At 54.2% G+C, this 19,017-nt stretch overlaps 1 protein-coding gene across 1 annotated transcript in view; it reads right to left on the reverse strand.

Annotated features, from left to right (window-relative positions):
* SLC43A2 (solute carrier family 43 member 2) overlaps nucleotides 1–19,017 on the reverse strand; it is an 86,024-nt gene that overhangs the window by 49,907 nt on the left and 17,100 nt on the right. The window contains exons 4-5 of the mRNA XM_085649057.1: nucleotides 17,855–17,910; nucleotides 17,485–17,561 (exon numbers count right to left, since the gene is read on the reverse strand). Of these exons, the coding sequence (XP_085505183.1) occupies nucleotides 17,485–17,561; nucleotides 17,855–17,910 (133 nt within the window). The remainder of the gene's footprint in view (nucleotides 1–17,484; nucleotides 17,562–17,854; nucleotides 17,911–19,017) is intronic.

The following is a 19,017-nucleotide window of genomic DNA, read 5'->3' on the forward strand; positions in this document are numbered from 1 at the left end:
TTAGGCTTAAGAAATGAATGAGTAGAAGCGGGGGGGAAGACTATGGAGATTAGCCATCCTAGAGGTGTGTTTAACCAGCTCTTCTCTCCCTGCTGGAAAATCAGCCATGATGAATTAGGGGGAAATGGTGCACTCTGGGAGTAAATAGTGCTACACTTTGGAGGATGTGGTCATACCCTGGGGTGTTGCCCTGCACCTCATTGGACAGGAATGCCGTCCTGCTTGACCCAGAAAACTTGGAATAAGTATCTGAGCGGAGCAGAGCCACTCCGATCTGCTGCTTGAAACCTAGGAGAGCAAGAAGGGTTCACGTTGAGGAGGTTGATGTGCATCAACCAGGCCCTGCGCTCTTAAGATTGCACCTTCTGCACCATCCAGAAGTACAGCCCTGTGAACTACCTTGCTTTAAAAGGACTAAGGAATGGATTCCCTGCAGCTACAGGTTAACAGAGCCCACCGGGAACATCACCACCAAGAATCCTCAGCCTGGAGTACTACCAGTGGATTTGTAAGGGTTTTGTACAAGTGGATTGTGGGAACTAAAGTTCCAAACTTTCAAGGACCATCTTGGAGCTTCTTGACCCTTGGAGTAAGTTCTGGACACTTTGGGACCTTTTTGGAAATTCAGGATGAAGTTCTGGAAGTTTGGAGCAACTTCGGACAAAAAAGCTCCATAAGTGGACCGACTCGACCTGGGCAGCCAAGCCGGTGACCCTCAAATGCGAGCCGGCCTGCCGTCCAGGTTTGTCCCACTGAAAAGCTTGGGAGGTCTGACTTCCAGAGTTTGACCGAGAGTAAGTAGAAACTGAAGCCAGCAAACCCTCACCGAATCCGGCCTAGTGAAGAGCTTCGAGGGACCCCGCAAGAAAAATCTCCCTAAAAGTTTCCAGGTCAAAAAGATAAAAAAGTGACCAGGATCAACCCCGAGAGCCAAGGCACACACCATCAATCGCAAGCCGATCTGGATTGCTGGTTTGTCCCGCTGGAAAGCTCCAGAGGTTTGACTACCATAAGTTTTACCTGGAGCTCATCGCAAGGCAAGCGGACGAACCCTCACCGAATCCAGACTGGCTGAGAGCTTCGAGGGACCCTGGGAGGAAAAGCTCCAGGTATGCTTTTAAGTCAGAAGGTAAAAACTTTGACCAACCGCGAGGGGCAGCATCGCATGGCTCCATCATGGTCGGCCTGAAACTTTGACTTTGACCCAGTCTAATGCAACCAGATGTCCCAATAGGCGCTATAGGTTTCTATGTGCTATATGGTGCCAAATCTTTCAAAATTCATATCTCCAGTTCCCTACTTTCGATTATTTTTTTTCATATTGGTGTCATTATTTCAAGATAAAAATATTTACTATTTTTATAAATTGGTGTTGGATTTTTATTGTGTTTTGTGTCTTAATTATTTACTGAATTGGTGTTTTTAAATGCTTTACATACCTGTCTTTGAAGTTAAGCCTGCGTGCTCACAGCCAAGCAACCAAGTGTTGAGCATGGGAATAATTTTCTAAGACTTATTTTGAGCCCTAGGCTGTGGTAGTGGCCTTTTTGCCAGTGCCAGATATACATTTGCCCCTACGAATAATCCACTTTCCAACAGCCATTTGTCAAAACAATTTCTGGGAAGTTTCAGAGACACATGCACACTGCAGTTGAGCAAGCGAGACAATCTGCACTGCCGTGTAAGTGCCAGCCACACACACCGGCTGACATGGTTACACAAAGATACAGTTACACGGAAGAGACATGCTGTGACGCTCAGGCTCCTGTAGTGATGTGCCGCCTTTACCCTTTATTTTCAGCCTCCTTCAGAGCAGGCATTCGTGAGCTGGAACCTCCATTCTTACAGTTTCCATCGATGTGAGCATCAAAAGCTGATGCTTTGGGATTAATCATTACCCGGAGCACGGCCGCACTCGGCACAGTAGGATGAACACCAGGAACTCCGAGGGTGTTAGTGTGCATGCACCATGACATTCTCTCACTGCCTACTGCTGCGGTGCAGCAGAGTGCCCTGAAACTGTCCAGCTCTGACTGCCCAGTGCTGTCCAGATGCAATGTACCTTTGACATGTTCTCTCTATCCTTGCTCAATGCATGCACTGCTACAGTATGAGCGGTCTCCCTCACACTTCCCAGGGAGTCTACCTGAGTGCACCTTGTGTGCTGTGCAACCAGAGGACTGTACCCGGGAGTGAGCATCCTTCTACCAAGGTGTCCAAGGTTCAGGCCCCAGCCCTGCATGTCCCTGCCCCTGAGCCAGAGGCCAGATCCTGCTCGACGCATGCACTGCTACAGTATGAGCGGTCTCCCTCACACTTCCCAGGGAGTCTACCTGAGTGCATGTTGTTTGCTGTGTAACCAGAGCACTGTACCCGGGAGTCAGCATCCTTCAACCGAGGTGTCCAAGGTTCAGGCCCCAGCCCTGCATGTCCCCGCCCCTGAGCCAGAGGCCAGATCCTGCTCGACGCATGCACTGCTACAGTATGAGCGGTCTCCCTCACACTTCCCAGGGAGTCTACCTGAGTGCATGTTGTTTGCTGTGTAACCAGAGCACTGTACCCAGGAGTCAGCATCCTTCAACCGAGGTGTCCAAAGTTTAGGCCTCAGCCCTGCATGTCACTGCTCCCGAGCCAGAGGTCAGATCCTGCTCGACGCATGCACTGCTGCAGTGTGAACTGTCTCCCTCACACTTCCCAGGGAGTCTACCTGAGTGCACCTTGTGTGCTGTGTAACCAGAGCACTGTACCCGGGGGTCAGCATCCTTTAACCGAGGTGTCCAAGGTTCAGGCCCCAGCCCTGCATGTCCCCGCCCCTGAGCCAGAGGCCAGATCCTGCTCAATGCATGCACTGCTACAGTATGAGCGGTCTCCCTCACACTTCCCAGGGAGTCTACCTGAGTGCATGTTGTTTGCTGTGTAACCAGAGCACTGTACCCGGGAGTCAGCATCCTTCAACCGAGGTGTCCAAGGTTCAGGCCCCAACCCTGCATGTCCCCGCCCCTGAGCCAGAGGCCAGATCCTGCTCGACGCATGCACTGCTACAGTATGAGCGGTCTCCCTCACACTTCCCAGGGAGTCTACCTGTGTGCATGTTGTGTGCTGTGTAACCAGAGCACTGTACCCAGGAGTCAGCATCCTTCAACCGAGGTGTCCAAGGTTTAGGCCTCAGCCCTGCATGTCACTGCTCCCGAGCCAGAGGTCAGATCCTGCTCGACGCATGCACTGCTGCAGTATGAGCTGCCTCCCTCACACTTCCCAGGGAGTCTACCTGAGTGCACCTTGTGTGCTGTGCAACCAGAGGACTGTACCTAGGAGTCAGCATCCTTCTACCGAGGTGTCCAAGGTTCAGGCCCCAGCCCTGCATGTCCCCGCCCCTGAGCCAGAGGTCAGATCCTGCTCGACGCATGCACTGCTGCAGTATGAGCTGCCTCCCTCACACTTCCCAGGGAGTCTACCTGTGTGCACCTTGTGTGCTGTGCAACCAGAGGACTGTACCCGGGAGTGAGCATCCTTCTACAAAGGTGTCCAAGGTTCAGGCCCCAGCCCTGCATGTCCCCGCCCCTGAGCCAGAGGCCAGATCCTGCTCGACGCATGCACTGCTGCAGTGTGAACTGTCTCCCTCACACTTCCCAGGGAGTCTACCTGTGTGCATGTTGTGTGCTGTGTAACCAGAGCACTGTACCCAGGAGTCAGCATCCTTCAACCGAGGTGTCCAAGGTTTAGGCCTCAGCCCTGCATGTCACTGCTCCCGAGCCAGAGGTCAGATCCTGCTCGACGCATGCACTGCTGCAGTATGAGCTGCCTCCCTCACACTTCCCAGGGAGTCTACCTGAGTGCACCTTGTGTGCTGTGCAACCAGAGGACTGTACCCGGGAGTCAGCATCCTTCTACCAAGGTGTCCAAGGTTCAGGCCCCAGCCCTGCATGTCCCCGCCCCTGAGCCAGAGGCCAGATCCTGCTCGACGCATGCACTGCTGCAGTATGAGCTGCCTCCCTCACACTTCCCAGGGAGTCTACCTGTGTGCACCTTGTGTGCTGTGCAACCAGAGCACTGTACCCAGGAGTCAGCATCCTTCAACCGAGGTGTCCAAGGTTCAGGCCCCAGCCCTGCATGTCACCGCTCCCGAGCCAGAGGTCAGATCCTGCTCGACGCATGCACTGCTGCAGTATGAGCTGCCTCCCTCACACTTCTCAGGGAGTCTACCTGAGTGCACCTTGTGTGCTGTGCAACCAGAGGACTGTACCCGGGAGTGAGCATCCTTCTACCAAGGTGTCCAAGGTTCAGGCCCCAGCCCTGCATGTCCCTGCCCCTGAGCCAGAGGCCAGATCCTGCTCGACGCATGCACTGCTACAGTATGAGCGGTCTCCCTCACACTTCCCAGTGAGTCTACCTGAGTGCATGTTGTTTGCTGTGTAACCAGAGCACTGTACCCGGGAGTCAGCATCCTTCAACCGAGGTGTCCAAGGTTTAGGCCTCAGCCCTGCATGTCACTGCTCCCGAGCCAGAGGTCAGATCCTGCTCGACGCATGCACTGCTGCAGTGTGAACTGTCTCCCTCACACTTCCCAGGGAGTCTACCTGTGTGCATGTTGTGTGCTGTGTAACCAGAGCACTGTACCCAGGAGTCAGCATCCTTCAACCGAGGTGTCCAAGGTTTAGGCCTCAGCCCTGCATGTCACTGCTCCCGAGCCAGAGGTCAGATCCTGCTCGACGCATGCACTGCTACAGTATGAGCTGCCTCCCTCACACTTCCCAGGGAGTCTACCTGTGTGCACCTTGTGTGCTGTGCAACCAGAGGACTGTACCCGGGAGTCAGCATCCTTCTACCGAGGTGTCCAAGGTTCAGGCCCCAGCCCTGCATGTCCCCGCCCCTGAGCCAGAGGCCAGATCCTGCTCGACGCATGCACTGCTGCAGTATGAGCTGCCTCCCTCACACTTCCCAGGGAGTCTACCTGTGTGCACCTTGTGTGCTGTGCAACCAGAGGACTGTACCCGGGAGTCAGCATCCTTCTACCGAGGTGTCCAAGGTTCAGGCCCCAGCCCTGCATGTCCCCGCCCCTGAGCCAGAGGCCAGATCCTGCTCGACGCATGCACTGCTGCAGTATGAGCTGCCTCCCTCACACTTCCCAGGGAGTCTACCTGAGTGCACCTTGTGTGCTGTGCAACCAGAGGACTGTACCCGGGAGTGAGCATCCTTCTACCAAGGTGTCCAAGGTTCAGGCCCCAGCCCTGCATGTCCCCGCCCCTGAGCCAGAGGCCAGATCCTGCTCGACGCATGCACTGCTACAGTATGAGCTGCCTCCCTCACACTTCCCAGGGAGTCTACCCGAGTGCACCTTGTGTGCTGTGCAACCAGAGGACTGTACCCGGGAGTGAGCATCCTTCTACCGAGGTGTCCAAGGTTCAGGCCCTAGCCCTGCATGTCCCCGCCCCTGAGCCAGAGGCCAGATCCTGCTCAATGCATGCACTGCTGCAGTATGAGGTGCCTCCCTCACACTTCCCAGGGAGTCTACCTGAGTGCACCTTGTGTGCTGTGCAACCAGAGGACTGTACCCGGGAGTGAGCATCCTTCTACCGAGGTGTCCAAGGTTCAGGCCCCAGCCCTGCATGTCCCTGCCCCTGAGCCAGAGGCCAGATCCTGCTCGACGCATGCACTGCTGTAGTATGAGCTGCCTCCCTCACACTTCCCAGGGAGTCTACCTGTGTGCACCTTGTGTGCTATGCAACCAGAGGACTGTACCCGGGAGTCAGCATCCTTCTACCGAGGTGTCCAAGGTTCAGGCCCCAGCCCTGCATGTCCCCGCCCCTGAGCCAGAGGCCAGATCCTGCTCGACGCATGCACTGCTGCAGTATGAGCTGCCTCCCTCACACTTTCCAGGGAGTCTACCTGTGTGCACCTTGTGTGCTGTGCAACCAGAGGACTGTACCCGGGAGTCAGCATCCTTCTACCGAGGTGTCCAAGGTTCAGGCCCCAGCCCTGCATGTCCCCGCCCCTGAGCCAGAGGCCAGATCCTGCTCGACGCATGCACTGCTGCAGTATGAGCTGCCTCCCTCACACTTCCCAGGGAGTCTACCTGTGTGCACCTTGTGTGCTGTGGAACCAGAGGACTGTACCCGGGAGTCAGCATCCTTCTACCGAGGTGTCCAAGGTTCAGGCCCCAGCCCTGCATGTCCCCGCCCCTGAGCCAGAGGCCAGATCCTGCTCGACGCATGCACTGCTGCAGTATGAGCTGCCTCCCTCACACTTCCCAGGGAGTCTACCTGAGTGCACCTTGTGTGCTGTGCAACCAGAGGACTGTACCCGGGAGTGAGCATCCTTCTACCAAGGTGTCCAAGGTTCAGGCCCCAGCCCTGCATGTCCCCGCCCCTGAGCCAGAGGCCAGATCCTGCTCGACGCATGCACTGCTGCAGTATGAGCTGCCTCCCTCACACTTCCCAGGGAGTCTACCTGTGTGCACCTTGTGTGCTGTGCAACCAGAGGACTGTACCCGGGAGTCAGCATCCTTCTACCGAGGTGTCCAAGGTTCAGGCCCCAGCCCTGCATGTCCCCGCCCCTGAGCCAGAGGCCAGATCCTGCTCGACGCATGCACTGCTGCAGTATGAGCTGCCTCCCTCACACTTCCCAGGGAGTCTACCTGAGTGCACCTTGTGTGCTGTGCAACCAGAGGACTGTACCCGGGAGTCAGCATCCTTCTACCGAGGTGTCCAAGGTTCAGGCCCCAGCCCTGCATGTCCCCGCCCCTGAGCCAGAGGCCAGATCCTGCTCGACGCATGCACTGCTGCAGTATGAGCTGCCTCCCTCACACTTCCCAGGGAGTCTACCTGTGTGCACCTTGTGTGCTGTGCAACCAGAGGACTGTACCCGGGAGTCAGCATCCTTCTACCGAGGTGTCCAAGGTTCAGGCCCTAGCCCTGCATGTCCCCGCCCCTGAGCCAGAGGCCAGATCCTGTTGTTCAGCTTCTCAGCGCAGACTGTAACGTGATTTCCGTCCTCACGCCTCAGCGTGAAATGACCTTCATCTCTCTCTGCGTGTATTTAAAGGTCGAGGAAACTGTGCACGAGCCTGTCACTAAGGCTCGCCATGGTCCAGCTGAGGCTATTAATACATTAGTCACCTAAGTCTACCCATGGATACCTCAAACAACACTCCAGGCACAACGGGCCTGGCATTTTGCCCATGCCAAACCTCGAAATGACAGATGAAAGTCACAGAATAATAAGATGTGTGGGTCACCTTATGCCGTGCTATGTTACCTGAATTCACAGAGCACCCTTCTACCGGCTCATGGTTCTGTGGCACGTTAAGAATCGCGATGCTCTTTCTGCGTGGTTCAGTTTTTTAACCTTGGCTGTCGTCTTGATGCTCTGATGTTATTACTGTGTTTTCTCATTAGGAACATTTCGTTAAATATAAGCCCAAGTTTTCGAATCCAACCCCACCTGTTGCTGGAGAAGTTCCCCTCTCCGGCACATTGCGTTTCTCTCCTTCGCTGAGGCGCATTGTGAGCTAAGGGGCAGCATAACCACAAGTCATGCCGCCGTCGGTGTGCGGGGGAAGCCCGGTAAAACTTTCATGCACAGAGAAGCTTCACCAAGTCCAACCCAAGGAAGGCAGAATGACTCACCGTATGTCCACCTACAATATATTCAAACTCTCAAACCTATGTTCCTATAGTTTAAAAGGCACGATCTATATGATGCACAAAAGCTATAGAGGCTGTTGTAGCAAGGCAGCTTGCTCCCCGTTCATATCTCAGTGTTTGTCAGGCAGTGTGAAGCCCATTCAGGAGGCCCCGAGACAAAAAGGGGTGTGCAGCTGTAGCAAAGATCAGAGACGATCACGAATGAAACCAAGGATTCCAGAAATCAGGAGTCTGCATCGGTAAGGAAAGTGTGGCTGATCTGTTACTGCAAGTTTGCGGATGCAGAGGATCCAATCCTAAGCACACTTCTGCTCTCTAGTGGTGGGTCTGTAATATTACAAGTTGTTTTTTCAAAGTCTTTTGAGTCAGATGTAGGCTTGCTTCCTGCTATTTACTCGCGAGCATGTAATCCTTAAATCCACAATATACTGTGGCACAAACCCAATTTTATTTGATTTAACCTCCCCCGGCCTGTGAATTGTGTGTGCTCTTATGAAACGCATTATCATTTCTTTCCTCTTCTTACCCTCTCGCTCGCAAGATGGAAGGGTGCAGTACAGGAGCACAGGCTGCAAACTTATGCTTACAGGTGGATAACCTTTACCATTTACAGCATCCTTCTGTCATAGACTCACACGGTATGCATGTCCTTTCAAGCCGTGCTTTCCCGCTGTCGGCGGTGGTAGGAAGTGTAAGGCTGCCCGGGGGGGGGGTTGCGCAGCGGCCCGCCCCCTTGAGGGCGGCCGCCTTAGTGCCACAGGAAGGCACAGGGGTGGGAGGTCGTGTCCCTGGGCTTGACCTAGGGAGACCCCAGTCAGGTAGCTGCTTCCGGCGGGGAGGAGCCAAGGGGGGGGGTACTTATTCGGTCCCCGCCCCCTCCTCGCCCTCTTGTCCGCTCGTTTGCCTTTGGAGTCGGTCGTCGCGGATCCGCGTAGTCGTGCTCCCTCCTTCATCTCCTGGTGAGTCCAGCCGGCTACCTTCCTCTCGCCCCGGCCCTGTCCCTGGGGAGCTCCAGGAAACGGGGCCCTGTGGTCGGTGTACCACGGGCGGGGGGGAGGGCCGTGCGCGGAGGGCTGGCTGTGTCCTGCGTTATGGGGGCAGCAGGGGAACTGCGTGGTGGAGACTTGACCCGGTCTCACACGGTTTGGGTGCGTTACTATGTTGCTGGTGGCTTGCCTCATCGTTCGATCGGCATCGGGCCTGTTTCGGGAGGTAGGCATGGTGACCTTTCTATATTAGGCCTCTGGCCGGTTAAAGTCCCTGCCCTCCCATTCCCTTTGGTTCGTCGCGGGCAACGCGCCAGTAGAGAGCATACGGTCACTGTCCGGAGCTCCTAGTATCACGGCCAGGCCTTGCTGGTGGCAGCGGGAGCCAGAGATACCTGCTCCTCCCGCGGATCTGGCCGAAATTTGGCGGTAGGGTTTTAATTATTGTGCGGGTCGCGGTGCACTGGGGAGGAGGGGCCTCGGGGTCGCGTCCACAGTCTGTGATTCTTTGCCTACTCCTTATTCCCCGTGTATGTATGTGCAATGTAATTACGGTGCTCGCAAAGTGCTACAATACCTTAGGGTATCATGTGACCCTCAGGCTGTTACCATGGCCAACTTTGGTGCGCGCAGGACCACGGACAACGCGCGCTGGCCTGCCTCCTCCACGGGCTGTTGTGAGGGGGAGCTTGGGTCGGCGGGGAAGATATGGGTGCGGGCGGAATTCCGGCGTGAGCGGCGGGGGCCTCCCGTGTATGCGGGGCCCGTGCGGGTGTCGCCCCTCCCGGTGGCGAGAGGAGGTTTATCAGAGAGCCTCCCACGGCAACCAGGGGATTCCTGGGTTCGAGCGGGGTAATTACAGGCGGGGTTGTGCTGGCCTTACTGCGGGGCGATCACTTCGGAGCTGGGGTCCGGGTTCGAGCCCGATTCGGGAAGCGCACATTCTGTTTCCAGGGCTTAGGTTTCACCGTAAGCAGGATGACTCGTAGTGCCCAAAGCTGGCACCGGTCACGCCGAGCTGCGGTTGTCGGCGGGGCGGCCTGGGTGTGCGCCGCCGGACATGCTGCCCATCTTGGGCGTACGGGCGTGCACGCGGTGCCCTCCCGGACCCTCGCTTCGTCCCCGGGACGGGGGCCCGCCCCCCCCCCCTCCCCCCCGGCAGCCGGGCTATCAGGTCACTTAAGTAGGGCTGTAGCCCAGTGGCTGAGCTCGTGCTTTGCGTGCACGTGATCCGTGGGTACATGGCCACCTCTGCGACTCCGGGCATCGTATCTCTTTTCCCCTTACCTGTAGGCGCTATGTATTAAGGCTCTTTAGCGCTACAACCATCGGGTCATTTCGCGCCACATAATCACTCGTAGCGGCACCTCTTTCCTCTCGTCCGTCATTCTCCCGGCCGGTATGTGCTTTGCTTATTTGGGGCCCTGCCATGCGCTCCTACACCTTCGGGTTCAGCAACCTAGTGCTATGAAACGTTCCATACCTCCGGGTCACGCTCGCGCTACATATTATATGCACCTATTAGCGGCATATGCATTTTGCCTATGGTATCCCGTGCTTGAAGGGACAAAATGTACGAAAATGAGTGCCCTGCCAGGCGTGCCATTCCCTCGGTTCACCAGCGCGCCATGGTGGATCCGGACTTACCAGCGCTGCAATCCAGGTTTCGATCATTGCGGTCGCGTCCTCCTTGTCTCAGGGATAACGCGTCTCACCTACCCCTCCGAGTCCTGCTCCTGTTGTGCAGTGCGCAGGTCCTGCGCTTCATCCTTTTGTGCCGTGGCGCGGCGGTCAGTGGGGACAGCAGCGCGGCGACGTGGGGCCTGGACGGACCCCCCCCCTTTTGTGATTGGTACCAGGAGGAAGGGAACAGTTGTAAGGGTTGTATATTGGGGGTCGGCGCGCTACTGTAATTTTCAGAAAGGTTACTGCTGACAAGTGCTACACGGGGTAACCAGGCTTGTGCGAGGGGCCGGTGAACTGGTTGCTAGGCCCCTCTGTGATGTTTCCGTAAGCAGGGAGGTTAGCACCTGCTCATATAACGTATTGAATTTCTCAGGCATAACCTGGTTTCAGGCTCTGCATTGGCTAAAACGTGTCCTGCATCCACATAGAAGTGCGCATTTAAGTTAAATAAATGTGGAAACATACCAAGTACAGCGCTCTTTCACATTCGGGGCGTATTCGCGATAATTCAAGATGCAACATGAGAAGGGTGTTTTTACATCAATACTGGTCGCGAGACTTCGCGACCCTCCAGGGTTGGGTGTATTCGCTCCACTTATTGAGCCTTGCTGTTCACAGGGTGTACGTCGTCGCCAGTAGAGAATTGCTTTCGGGAAAACAAATGTCACCTTGTCGATTGTCAGACTGGTATAGGGATCCAAACTTTCTCCAGGGCAGGGAAGCATTTATCACTTTCCAAAGTGGTTAGCCTAACGGAGCTTGGTTTGTGGTCGAAAACTGAAGTTGGAAGTGGCACCGGCCCTGGGACGGGGGCATCCCATCGGGTAGCTTTGTTAGCGAAAGTGCATGGGCGTAATTTTGAAGCTTGCCAACGTATTGGCCAGGTATTTCGGGCAGCTGGGGGGAGAGAACGGGGTCCTCCAGGTGTCCAGCCCTCATTGGCAGAGGGCAGGTTAGAGTCTCACACGCGCTTGACGCTATGCGCGGGCAACATTGATCTGTTGCGGTGGCTGGGTGTGGCAGTGCCCGAGGCATAGGCACTCGGCAACGGTGTGAGGCACTTTGACTGCCCGTTGCAGTTTGCCTATGTACGCGCGGCGCTCGGCGGTGGTAAGTCCGGTAGGCTACTATATATTTAATTAATTGGCGTCCCGAGCGCAGGCTCGCGCAGTTGTCCTCCTTCTCCAGGGTAGCCCGCCAGCCCAAGAACACACTACTTCTGTTCCCTTTCCTGTGGGTCGGCACTGGACTTGTGCCTTTGGTAATTAGGCCACGGGGAGGTAGTGCTGCTCATTGGGAACTTTACGTAGGCCTTCGAGTGTTCCTCCGTTTTGACTAATATTAGGCGGCCAAATTTGGGAGAGGATGTTGTTCGTGGGCGGCGCTGCCGCTTCTGGTGGAGGAAACCAGGGTTCGAGCCACGAGCTTGCATACACATCCCGTCAGGCTGGGCACAGCACTAATTTTCCCCGGGCATGAGGTGTAATTTTATTAGCGTTGTATAGCGCTTCGGTTTGAGTTCGCGCAATATATATATGAGCGCAGCAACGCACAGCTAGCCCGGATCCTTGTGGTGTAAGGAAGCCGGTGCTTCAGGGTCGCCCAGGCTGGGAAGGGTCTCTTAGCGGCAGCCGGCTAGAGGGTGGTCGGCCTCTTCGCCAGCGCTGGATGCACTTCGCCAGTCCGGCTCCATTATGGCTGCTGCTTTCCATTGCATTTATCTTACAGATCAGTTAATTTTTACAACGGGGGCTGTGTTACAACAACAGCATAACAGTGTCAGCGACGTAGCCTCAGTCCTGGCTGGCCACAGCTCCGGGGTAATTCATTGGTATGCACGGGCAGGAGTTTGTGTTTGACCTCACAGTCACAGGGTCAGAGCTCAGCAGGCACATGCAGTTATTCTCCTACTGTGGTCGATAAATTAGTACCAGTAAGTTGGGTTTTGACACACACCTGTAAGCTGATTTTGTCTGAAATTTACAGCAATACTTGGTGGGTTGGGGGTCCTTTCAGGGAAATTAACTAAATGTAATATCACAGTTGGGAAAGTAGCAAATAGTCATGGACCTCCATACACAATGTGACAGACTTGCATACTACCGCAATCAGTAGCAGCAAAAAACATTATTTATGAATTTTATTGTTACAGTGATTTTACACTGAATGTAAGGATGTCCGTTGTTATTTACTCGATTGTGAAACGATTGGTTTTTCCGGGGTCATCCGCGGGTGTAGAGCGTTAGGCTCTGGTTGTCTTTCCATCGGGTCTGTTTGATCTGGGATGGTGGTCTTTGGGCACAGCCACGTGGTGGTCTTTCTGTGTCTGACGGGGGTTAGCCTTCCTTTAATCTCCCTTGTTTGCCACACACGGTTGTAAGACGGGGTGCAAATAGCCCTGTGCTGATTGAGTTGTTAGTACTGTTATTTAGTATTAAACACATCAGGTACTCGTGGTACTGATATTGCACCCAAACAATAGGTACTATAGGACACATGTCCTCCATAACACACATCTCCAGACAGGACTTCTCCTCCCCCCCCCTCCTCCAATTCTTGGAGCACTAGGGGTCCAAATACTTGTGGGTTTGGCAGGCCTGGACAGAGGTTGGTGGCGAGCTCTCACATCATGCGGTAGGAGGATTTCGTAGAGTCTTGGGGCAGGTCACAGGCCGCTTCCTCTCGCTGTGTTTGTTCTTCTAGGTGTGGTTGGGTCAAAGGACGGAGGAGAGCAACCATCACATGGTATATCTGGGCATGAAGGAACGCCAGGCAGGATTGTAGCGTAGGCAGATAGTGGAACTTATTGGGGATTGGATGTTGGCCTCAATGGCATGCCGCCATGCAAGGGGGCCATGTACCTAGGTCACGTCGACCAGGCAGTGACAGGTGAACTCCATCACGCCTATTGTAAGCTGAGGATGCCTGTTGACGCTGTTAGACCTGCTATTAGTTAGTACACTCTCTGTTGTGCCTTGGCCCGGTTTGTCTCGCATCAGGGCCAGTTTGGGGGTACCGGCGAGTTGTTTGCTCCACGGCTGAAGCGGGCGCTGCTAGAACAGGGCAAGATTGATGAGGCCAGGCAGCATGACAAAGGTCTTTTCGGCACTGGCAGAATGGTGCAGGCTGCGAAGTAGTGCCGTTACAGAACATGGATTTGTCAACATTCAGCTAGGAATGATTAGCAGCAGGAAGGTATTAAACCATGGTGAGCAATTGGTTTTGGGTTCGTGCTCAACAGGAGCAAGGGATTTGCTTTCTGTCCCATCAGGGTCAGGGACCGTCTATAGCACCAGGTACTGTAATGCTGACATCTTCACCCTGGGCTGGGGGGTCAATGCCTTCCAACCTTACAGCCAGACTCCGAGCAGGCAAAGGCATACTTGCGATGGTGCAATAGGCACTCAGCAGTCGAGTTAGATGGGTCATCATACCCCGGTATGACGCAGTGATGAAACCTAGGTTGTGGCTACACACGACCAGGCACTCGAGGGCAGCTGGGGCGGGGGTGTGTCAGTGCCAAGAGGGTGCGGGTTGCCTGAGTAGGGCTGCTGGCTTGGAGGGAGCTCTACTCGGATAGCCACAAGGGCACGTTTGTGTCATAGAAGGTTGAATTGTTACTTTTATGGCATGGTGCCAGTTGCTTTAGTTATGCGCATGTTTCTTGGCAGCGTCAGAAACATTCAGAACTCAATGCTGGTGGTTAGCTTGTTGTCAGGCTGTTCAGAGGTATTTTAGCTCAGGCATGGCCAAGCATGGATTATAGGCCGGTGGTCTGCCCTGGGATTCGTGTTAACAGGCAGGTGAGGCAGCAGAACTTGGAGGGGCTTGGGTTTGGCCTCGGGGTTCTAGGGCGGAGCCTGGTTGCTCACTTAGTAGCACGCCCTTGAGTTAGACGAAACAGGTACCTTGATGCGAGCATCAGTACCGGGTAACTTCTCCCCCCTCCAGCACTGGCTGGCAGCTATGCAGGTGGCCTTCCAACAGGGCCATGGTCCATATGATTAAGGGAAGCACCAGGGTAACACTTTGGGCTACAATCTGCAGGAGAACAATTTGGCTTTCCCAGTATTCAAATAGAGAAGCATTTTACACGTTGTTCTCCTCTGTGGTCACTCTGTCCTGTCTCTCCCTGGTATAATAGCAGAATTTTGGGAGGGCAAGGCTTCACATTGGGTGGTGACTGATGGAATACGATGGGCGTACTCCTACGGAGTGAAAGAGGAAGGAAGGTAGGCTTGTCAACCCTACCTCCTCCCGCAAGGGCTCTGCCAGGCAGGAGTGGGCGGAGCCTGGTTGCTCACTTACTAGCCCGTCCTTGAGTTCGACGAAACAGGCACCGTGGATGCGAGTATCGGTACCGGGTAACGTATCCTGCCCTCCAGCACTGGCTGGCAGCTATGCAGGTTGTGGAAGTGGCCTTCCTCGGGGGCGATATGTCCACATGATTGAGGGAAACCCCGGGGTAATGCTTTTGGGCTACCAAGTAGCAGGAGAACAATTGGCGTACCCAGTATCCAAGATAATGAAGAATTTTACACATTGGGCCTCTGTGGTCACTCAGTCCTGTCTCTCCCTGGTATACTAGCAAAAGTTTGGGAGGGCAAGGCTTCTCATTTGGTGGTGACTGATGGAATGCGATGTACATACTCCAACTGAGTGAAGGAGGAGGTAAGGCGGGCTTGTCAACTCTTACCCCTCCCGCATTGGCACTGTCAGGCAGGAGTGTCTTGTCAAGGGGATTGTTCTTCAACCATTCAAAGGCTACATTGGACCAACGCCTAGTTTTAGGTTTACGGTCATTTCAGTCAAAATCCACGGGGGAGTTAGAAAGGATGAGGGCACCTGTCCTGTGGGGCAGGCCGCCCGCCGGTCCAGCTGGGCGTAGATTGTCTTGGCTGGACCTGGGTGAAGCCCGGTATCAGTTGCCGTAGGTAAAAAGGTCTACCTGGAGCCATGCGCAGTTGCGCAGAGCAAAGAGGTTTTGGGGCTTCATCAGGCATGGTCTTACACACGCCAAGTCCACAGGGTGCCGGGAGGGAGATGGGGTGCACCTCTCTAGTTCAGGCACGGTTCTTTTCCTACTGGTCCTAGGGGAAGCTTTGGCTGCAGCAGGTTGTAAGGAAATAGGTCTACCTTGGTGGGGGGCCCTGGTAGTGACGGGGGCCACTCCCAAGGCTGTGGAGGAGTTACAGGGCGATCCAGGGTCTGCACATACCAAGGGGTATAGCATGCAGCAGCACCGTGTGGTGCGAAGCCAGGATACCCAGGGATCTTTTAGCGTGTCCACTGGAAGACCTACGGCGCCCCGCTAACCGACAGGCGGTTGTGGGTCTGAGCAACCGGGGGCTGCCATGTATGCTCCGCCCACCCATCACGGGGGGCGTGGTGAAGCATGTGGACTGGAGGTCCACGGATGGGAGGGGGGGACCCTCCCAACATTTGGTAGACACCAATTGGCGTTGCCATGGTGACTCTAGGCTTATCAGACGGGCAGGCGGCATGGGGCTGGCCTGCCCTGGGATCGCCCGTAAGATAACCCACCGTGTTTGCATATTTATTATGCTAATAAACCTGCAGCAATATTTCTCCACTTACATTCAGTGTCATGTGTTTTATTATGGTTATGTACTGATGTGTGCTATGATAACGGTTGCCGATATTGGCACTATGTAAGGCTGCCCGGGGGGGGGGTTGCGCAGCGGCCCGCCCCCTTGAGGGCGGCCGCCTTAGTGCCACAGGAAGGCACAGGGGTGGGAGGTCGTGTCCCTGGGCTTGACCTAGGGAGACCCCAGTCAGGTAGCTGCTTCCGGCGGGGAGGAGCCAAGGGGGGGGTACTTATTCGGTCCCCGCCCCCTCCTCGCCCTCTTGTCCGCTCGTTTGCCTTTCCCGCCCATCCGCTTACCCGGCATCTGGAGGGACAAGAAGGGGGGGGAGGTTTTTTCTAACAATTTTCACTTTGTGTTGCAGGAGGAGTTACAGGGCGATCCAGGGTCTGCACATACCAAGGGGTATAGCATGCAGCAGCACCGTGTGGTGCGAAGCCAGGATACCCAGGGATCTTTTAGCGTGTCCACTGGAAGACCTACGGCGCCCCGCTAACCGACAGGCGGTTGTGGGTCTGAGCAACCGGGGGCTGCCATGTATGCTCCGCCCACCCATCACGGGGGGGCGTGGTGAAGCATGTGGACTGGAGGTCCACGGATGGGAGGGGGGGACCCTCCCAACATTTGGTAGACACCAATTGGCGTTGCCATGGTGACTCTAGGCTTATCAGACGGGCAGGCGGCATGGGGCTGGCCTGCCCTGGGATCGCCCGTAAGATAACCCACCGTGTTTGCATATTTATTATGCTAATAAACCTGCAGCAATATTTCTCCACTTACATTCAGTGTCATGTGTTTTATTATGGTTATGTACTGATGTGTGCTATGATAACGGTTGCCGATATTGGCACTATGGACGAGGAGCCGAATAATGTCATCTGTTAAGGCCTCTCCTCCAGCGGGGTCTCTTCTGTCACCCAGGGTGGGCCAGGAGTCCACCTCAGTGGAAAGGTGTTCGTAACACGTAGAAAGTTTTATTGTTATCATAACATGAGATTACAGCAGGTAAGAATTTGAAAGATGTCCTGGCAGAAACAGTTCATCTATTTCATGTGGACAACTTTCCACAGCAATTCCTCGCGACGGCAGGAATGGACTGGTTCAAAAGCGGCAGGAATGGACTGGTTCAAAAACTAAAGTTTTGTAGGATTCACATTAAAATCTCGTGACTCGATGCATGCTAACGTCCCTGACTGATCTACCCATCAAGCAGTCAGTGCCACAACAGTTTCAAGAAAAGTTATGGCACTATACCAGAATCCATGCGCTCCTCCCTTGCTGAAGTGCATCTTTGGAGCGTCCGAGTGTCTTTCCCGCATGCGCACTGCACTGTGCCGCCTGCCTCGGTGTCCTCTGCCCTCGAGAGGTGCTTGGAAGGCGCAGTACTTGTCTCCTTAAAGCCCACGGCCATTTCCCCAATTCCCCCCCGTGCTCGAGAGCCGGAAGGCTCCAGTGAGCCTCGTTTCTCCATGCAACACACTGCGTGACGTCCGCTCCGATCAGTCACTCTGTCAGTAAACACTTCACACAGGCAGAGTAACGAGCAAGAGAGTTTGCACTTACGGTGAGTGACGTGAAGGTCATGCACATCCCGCCGAAGCCGTTGAGAGACAGGGAGACGAAGATGAGGACGGAGAGAGCTGGAAAGAGCAGACACGGTTTCATTATTAACGCAGAACCGAGCACAGCATAAGCGACAGCCGTGCAAACGGCAACAAGCCACACAACACCCCCACCTCTGCGGCACCAGCAGCGCCTTCTACTTCGGCTATTCAGAGTCTAGTAATGTCACCCAATGGAAGAAACATTGAATGGATGTAATGCCCCCTGCTCTTCCCCACTCAATCCAGTAGGCCCTCACACCCAATCATAAGAGACACTCTCACCCGCCACCGCTCCCAAGACTAAGTGACCCTAAGAAGGATGGACTCACAGTTTGGATTACTGGCGGCGTAAGCAATCATCAGACACGACACCGCGAAGCAGGCGCTGCAAGAGAGAGGATAAGCAGGTTGGTTCAATACAACGGGCTGTCACCACCCCTGGAATAAAACATAGCGCACCATGACCCTGTTTACCCAGGAAGAAAGCAAGGGTTTTTGGGGGGAAAGGAAATAACAACTAGGGGTGAGGAAGAAAAGGGAACCGGGAAAGATGAGGTGAAGGAAGGGAGAGAAAAATTGGATCGTCCTCAAAGGTGAGTAACTTTTATCTGAGATCGAATTTAAGGCATCCAGTGTTATTTTTAAGAAATAACACACAGTTCCATAGGATAGTCAAAGGTGCTTCTTTGTAGGTGCAGATCTCTTTTAAATGTGAAAACCACCAAGATTATTTGCATATAATAGAGACTGCTTAATGTTGAAACAAGCTGATGACCAGAGTGGATTCTTTTTATCGGCTTCTACTCTAAAGTGACCATTTGAACACCAAGGGCCTGATTCACATTAGACCTCTGCACTTGTGGTGGACTTATGTTCTTGCTTCGAAAGAAAGTCATCAATGATGAACCCCAGATTTGTTGCCGATTTCTATGGGGGAGTTATGTTGCCCAGAGATTCTGGCCACCAAGAGGTATCCCCCATTGGATGGGCCCCCCCGAATAGCAGGATCTCCGTTTTGTCTGCATTTAACTTTATAAACAATGGTCCGGCCTTTGGTTAGTCCGGACTAACTACTTTGTTAAAGTCACTTGTAAAGTGGCCGGACTTTGGTTAAGTCCAGACTTTGGTTAGTCATTCAGTCTGCCACTTCGGTGAGGCACTTATGTAGTTTCCATGTGTTTCCTCTTAGTTCTCTCCTAGTGAAATGATCAGCTGGGTAATGTCAGCATATGAACATACGTTGATACCTCATTTCCTTACTGTTGTAGCAAAAGAGGCCACATAAACATAAAAAGTAGGGCTTAGTGAGGAGCCCTGGAGGACTGCATAATCTGATTTATGGGAATTGGATCTGAAAGAGCCCAGCGGAACTATATACGACTAGTTTTTCAAAAACAAGCCAGCCATTGGAGAGCTTTGGAATGTATGCCAATGTCAAAAAGGTTGTTAATCAGCAGACTGTGAGACACAGTGTTGAAAGCCTCAGAAAGGT

This window comes from Triturus cristatus, chromosome 3_2, assembly GCF_964204655.1.
Source record: "Triturus cristatus chromosome 3_2, aTriCri1.1, whole genome shotgun sequence".
NCBI classification, from domain to species: domain Eukaryota; kingdom Metazoa; phylum Chordata; class Amphibia; order Caudata; family Salamandridae; genus Triturus; species Triturus cristatus.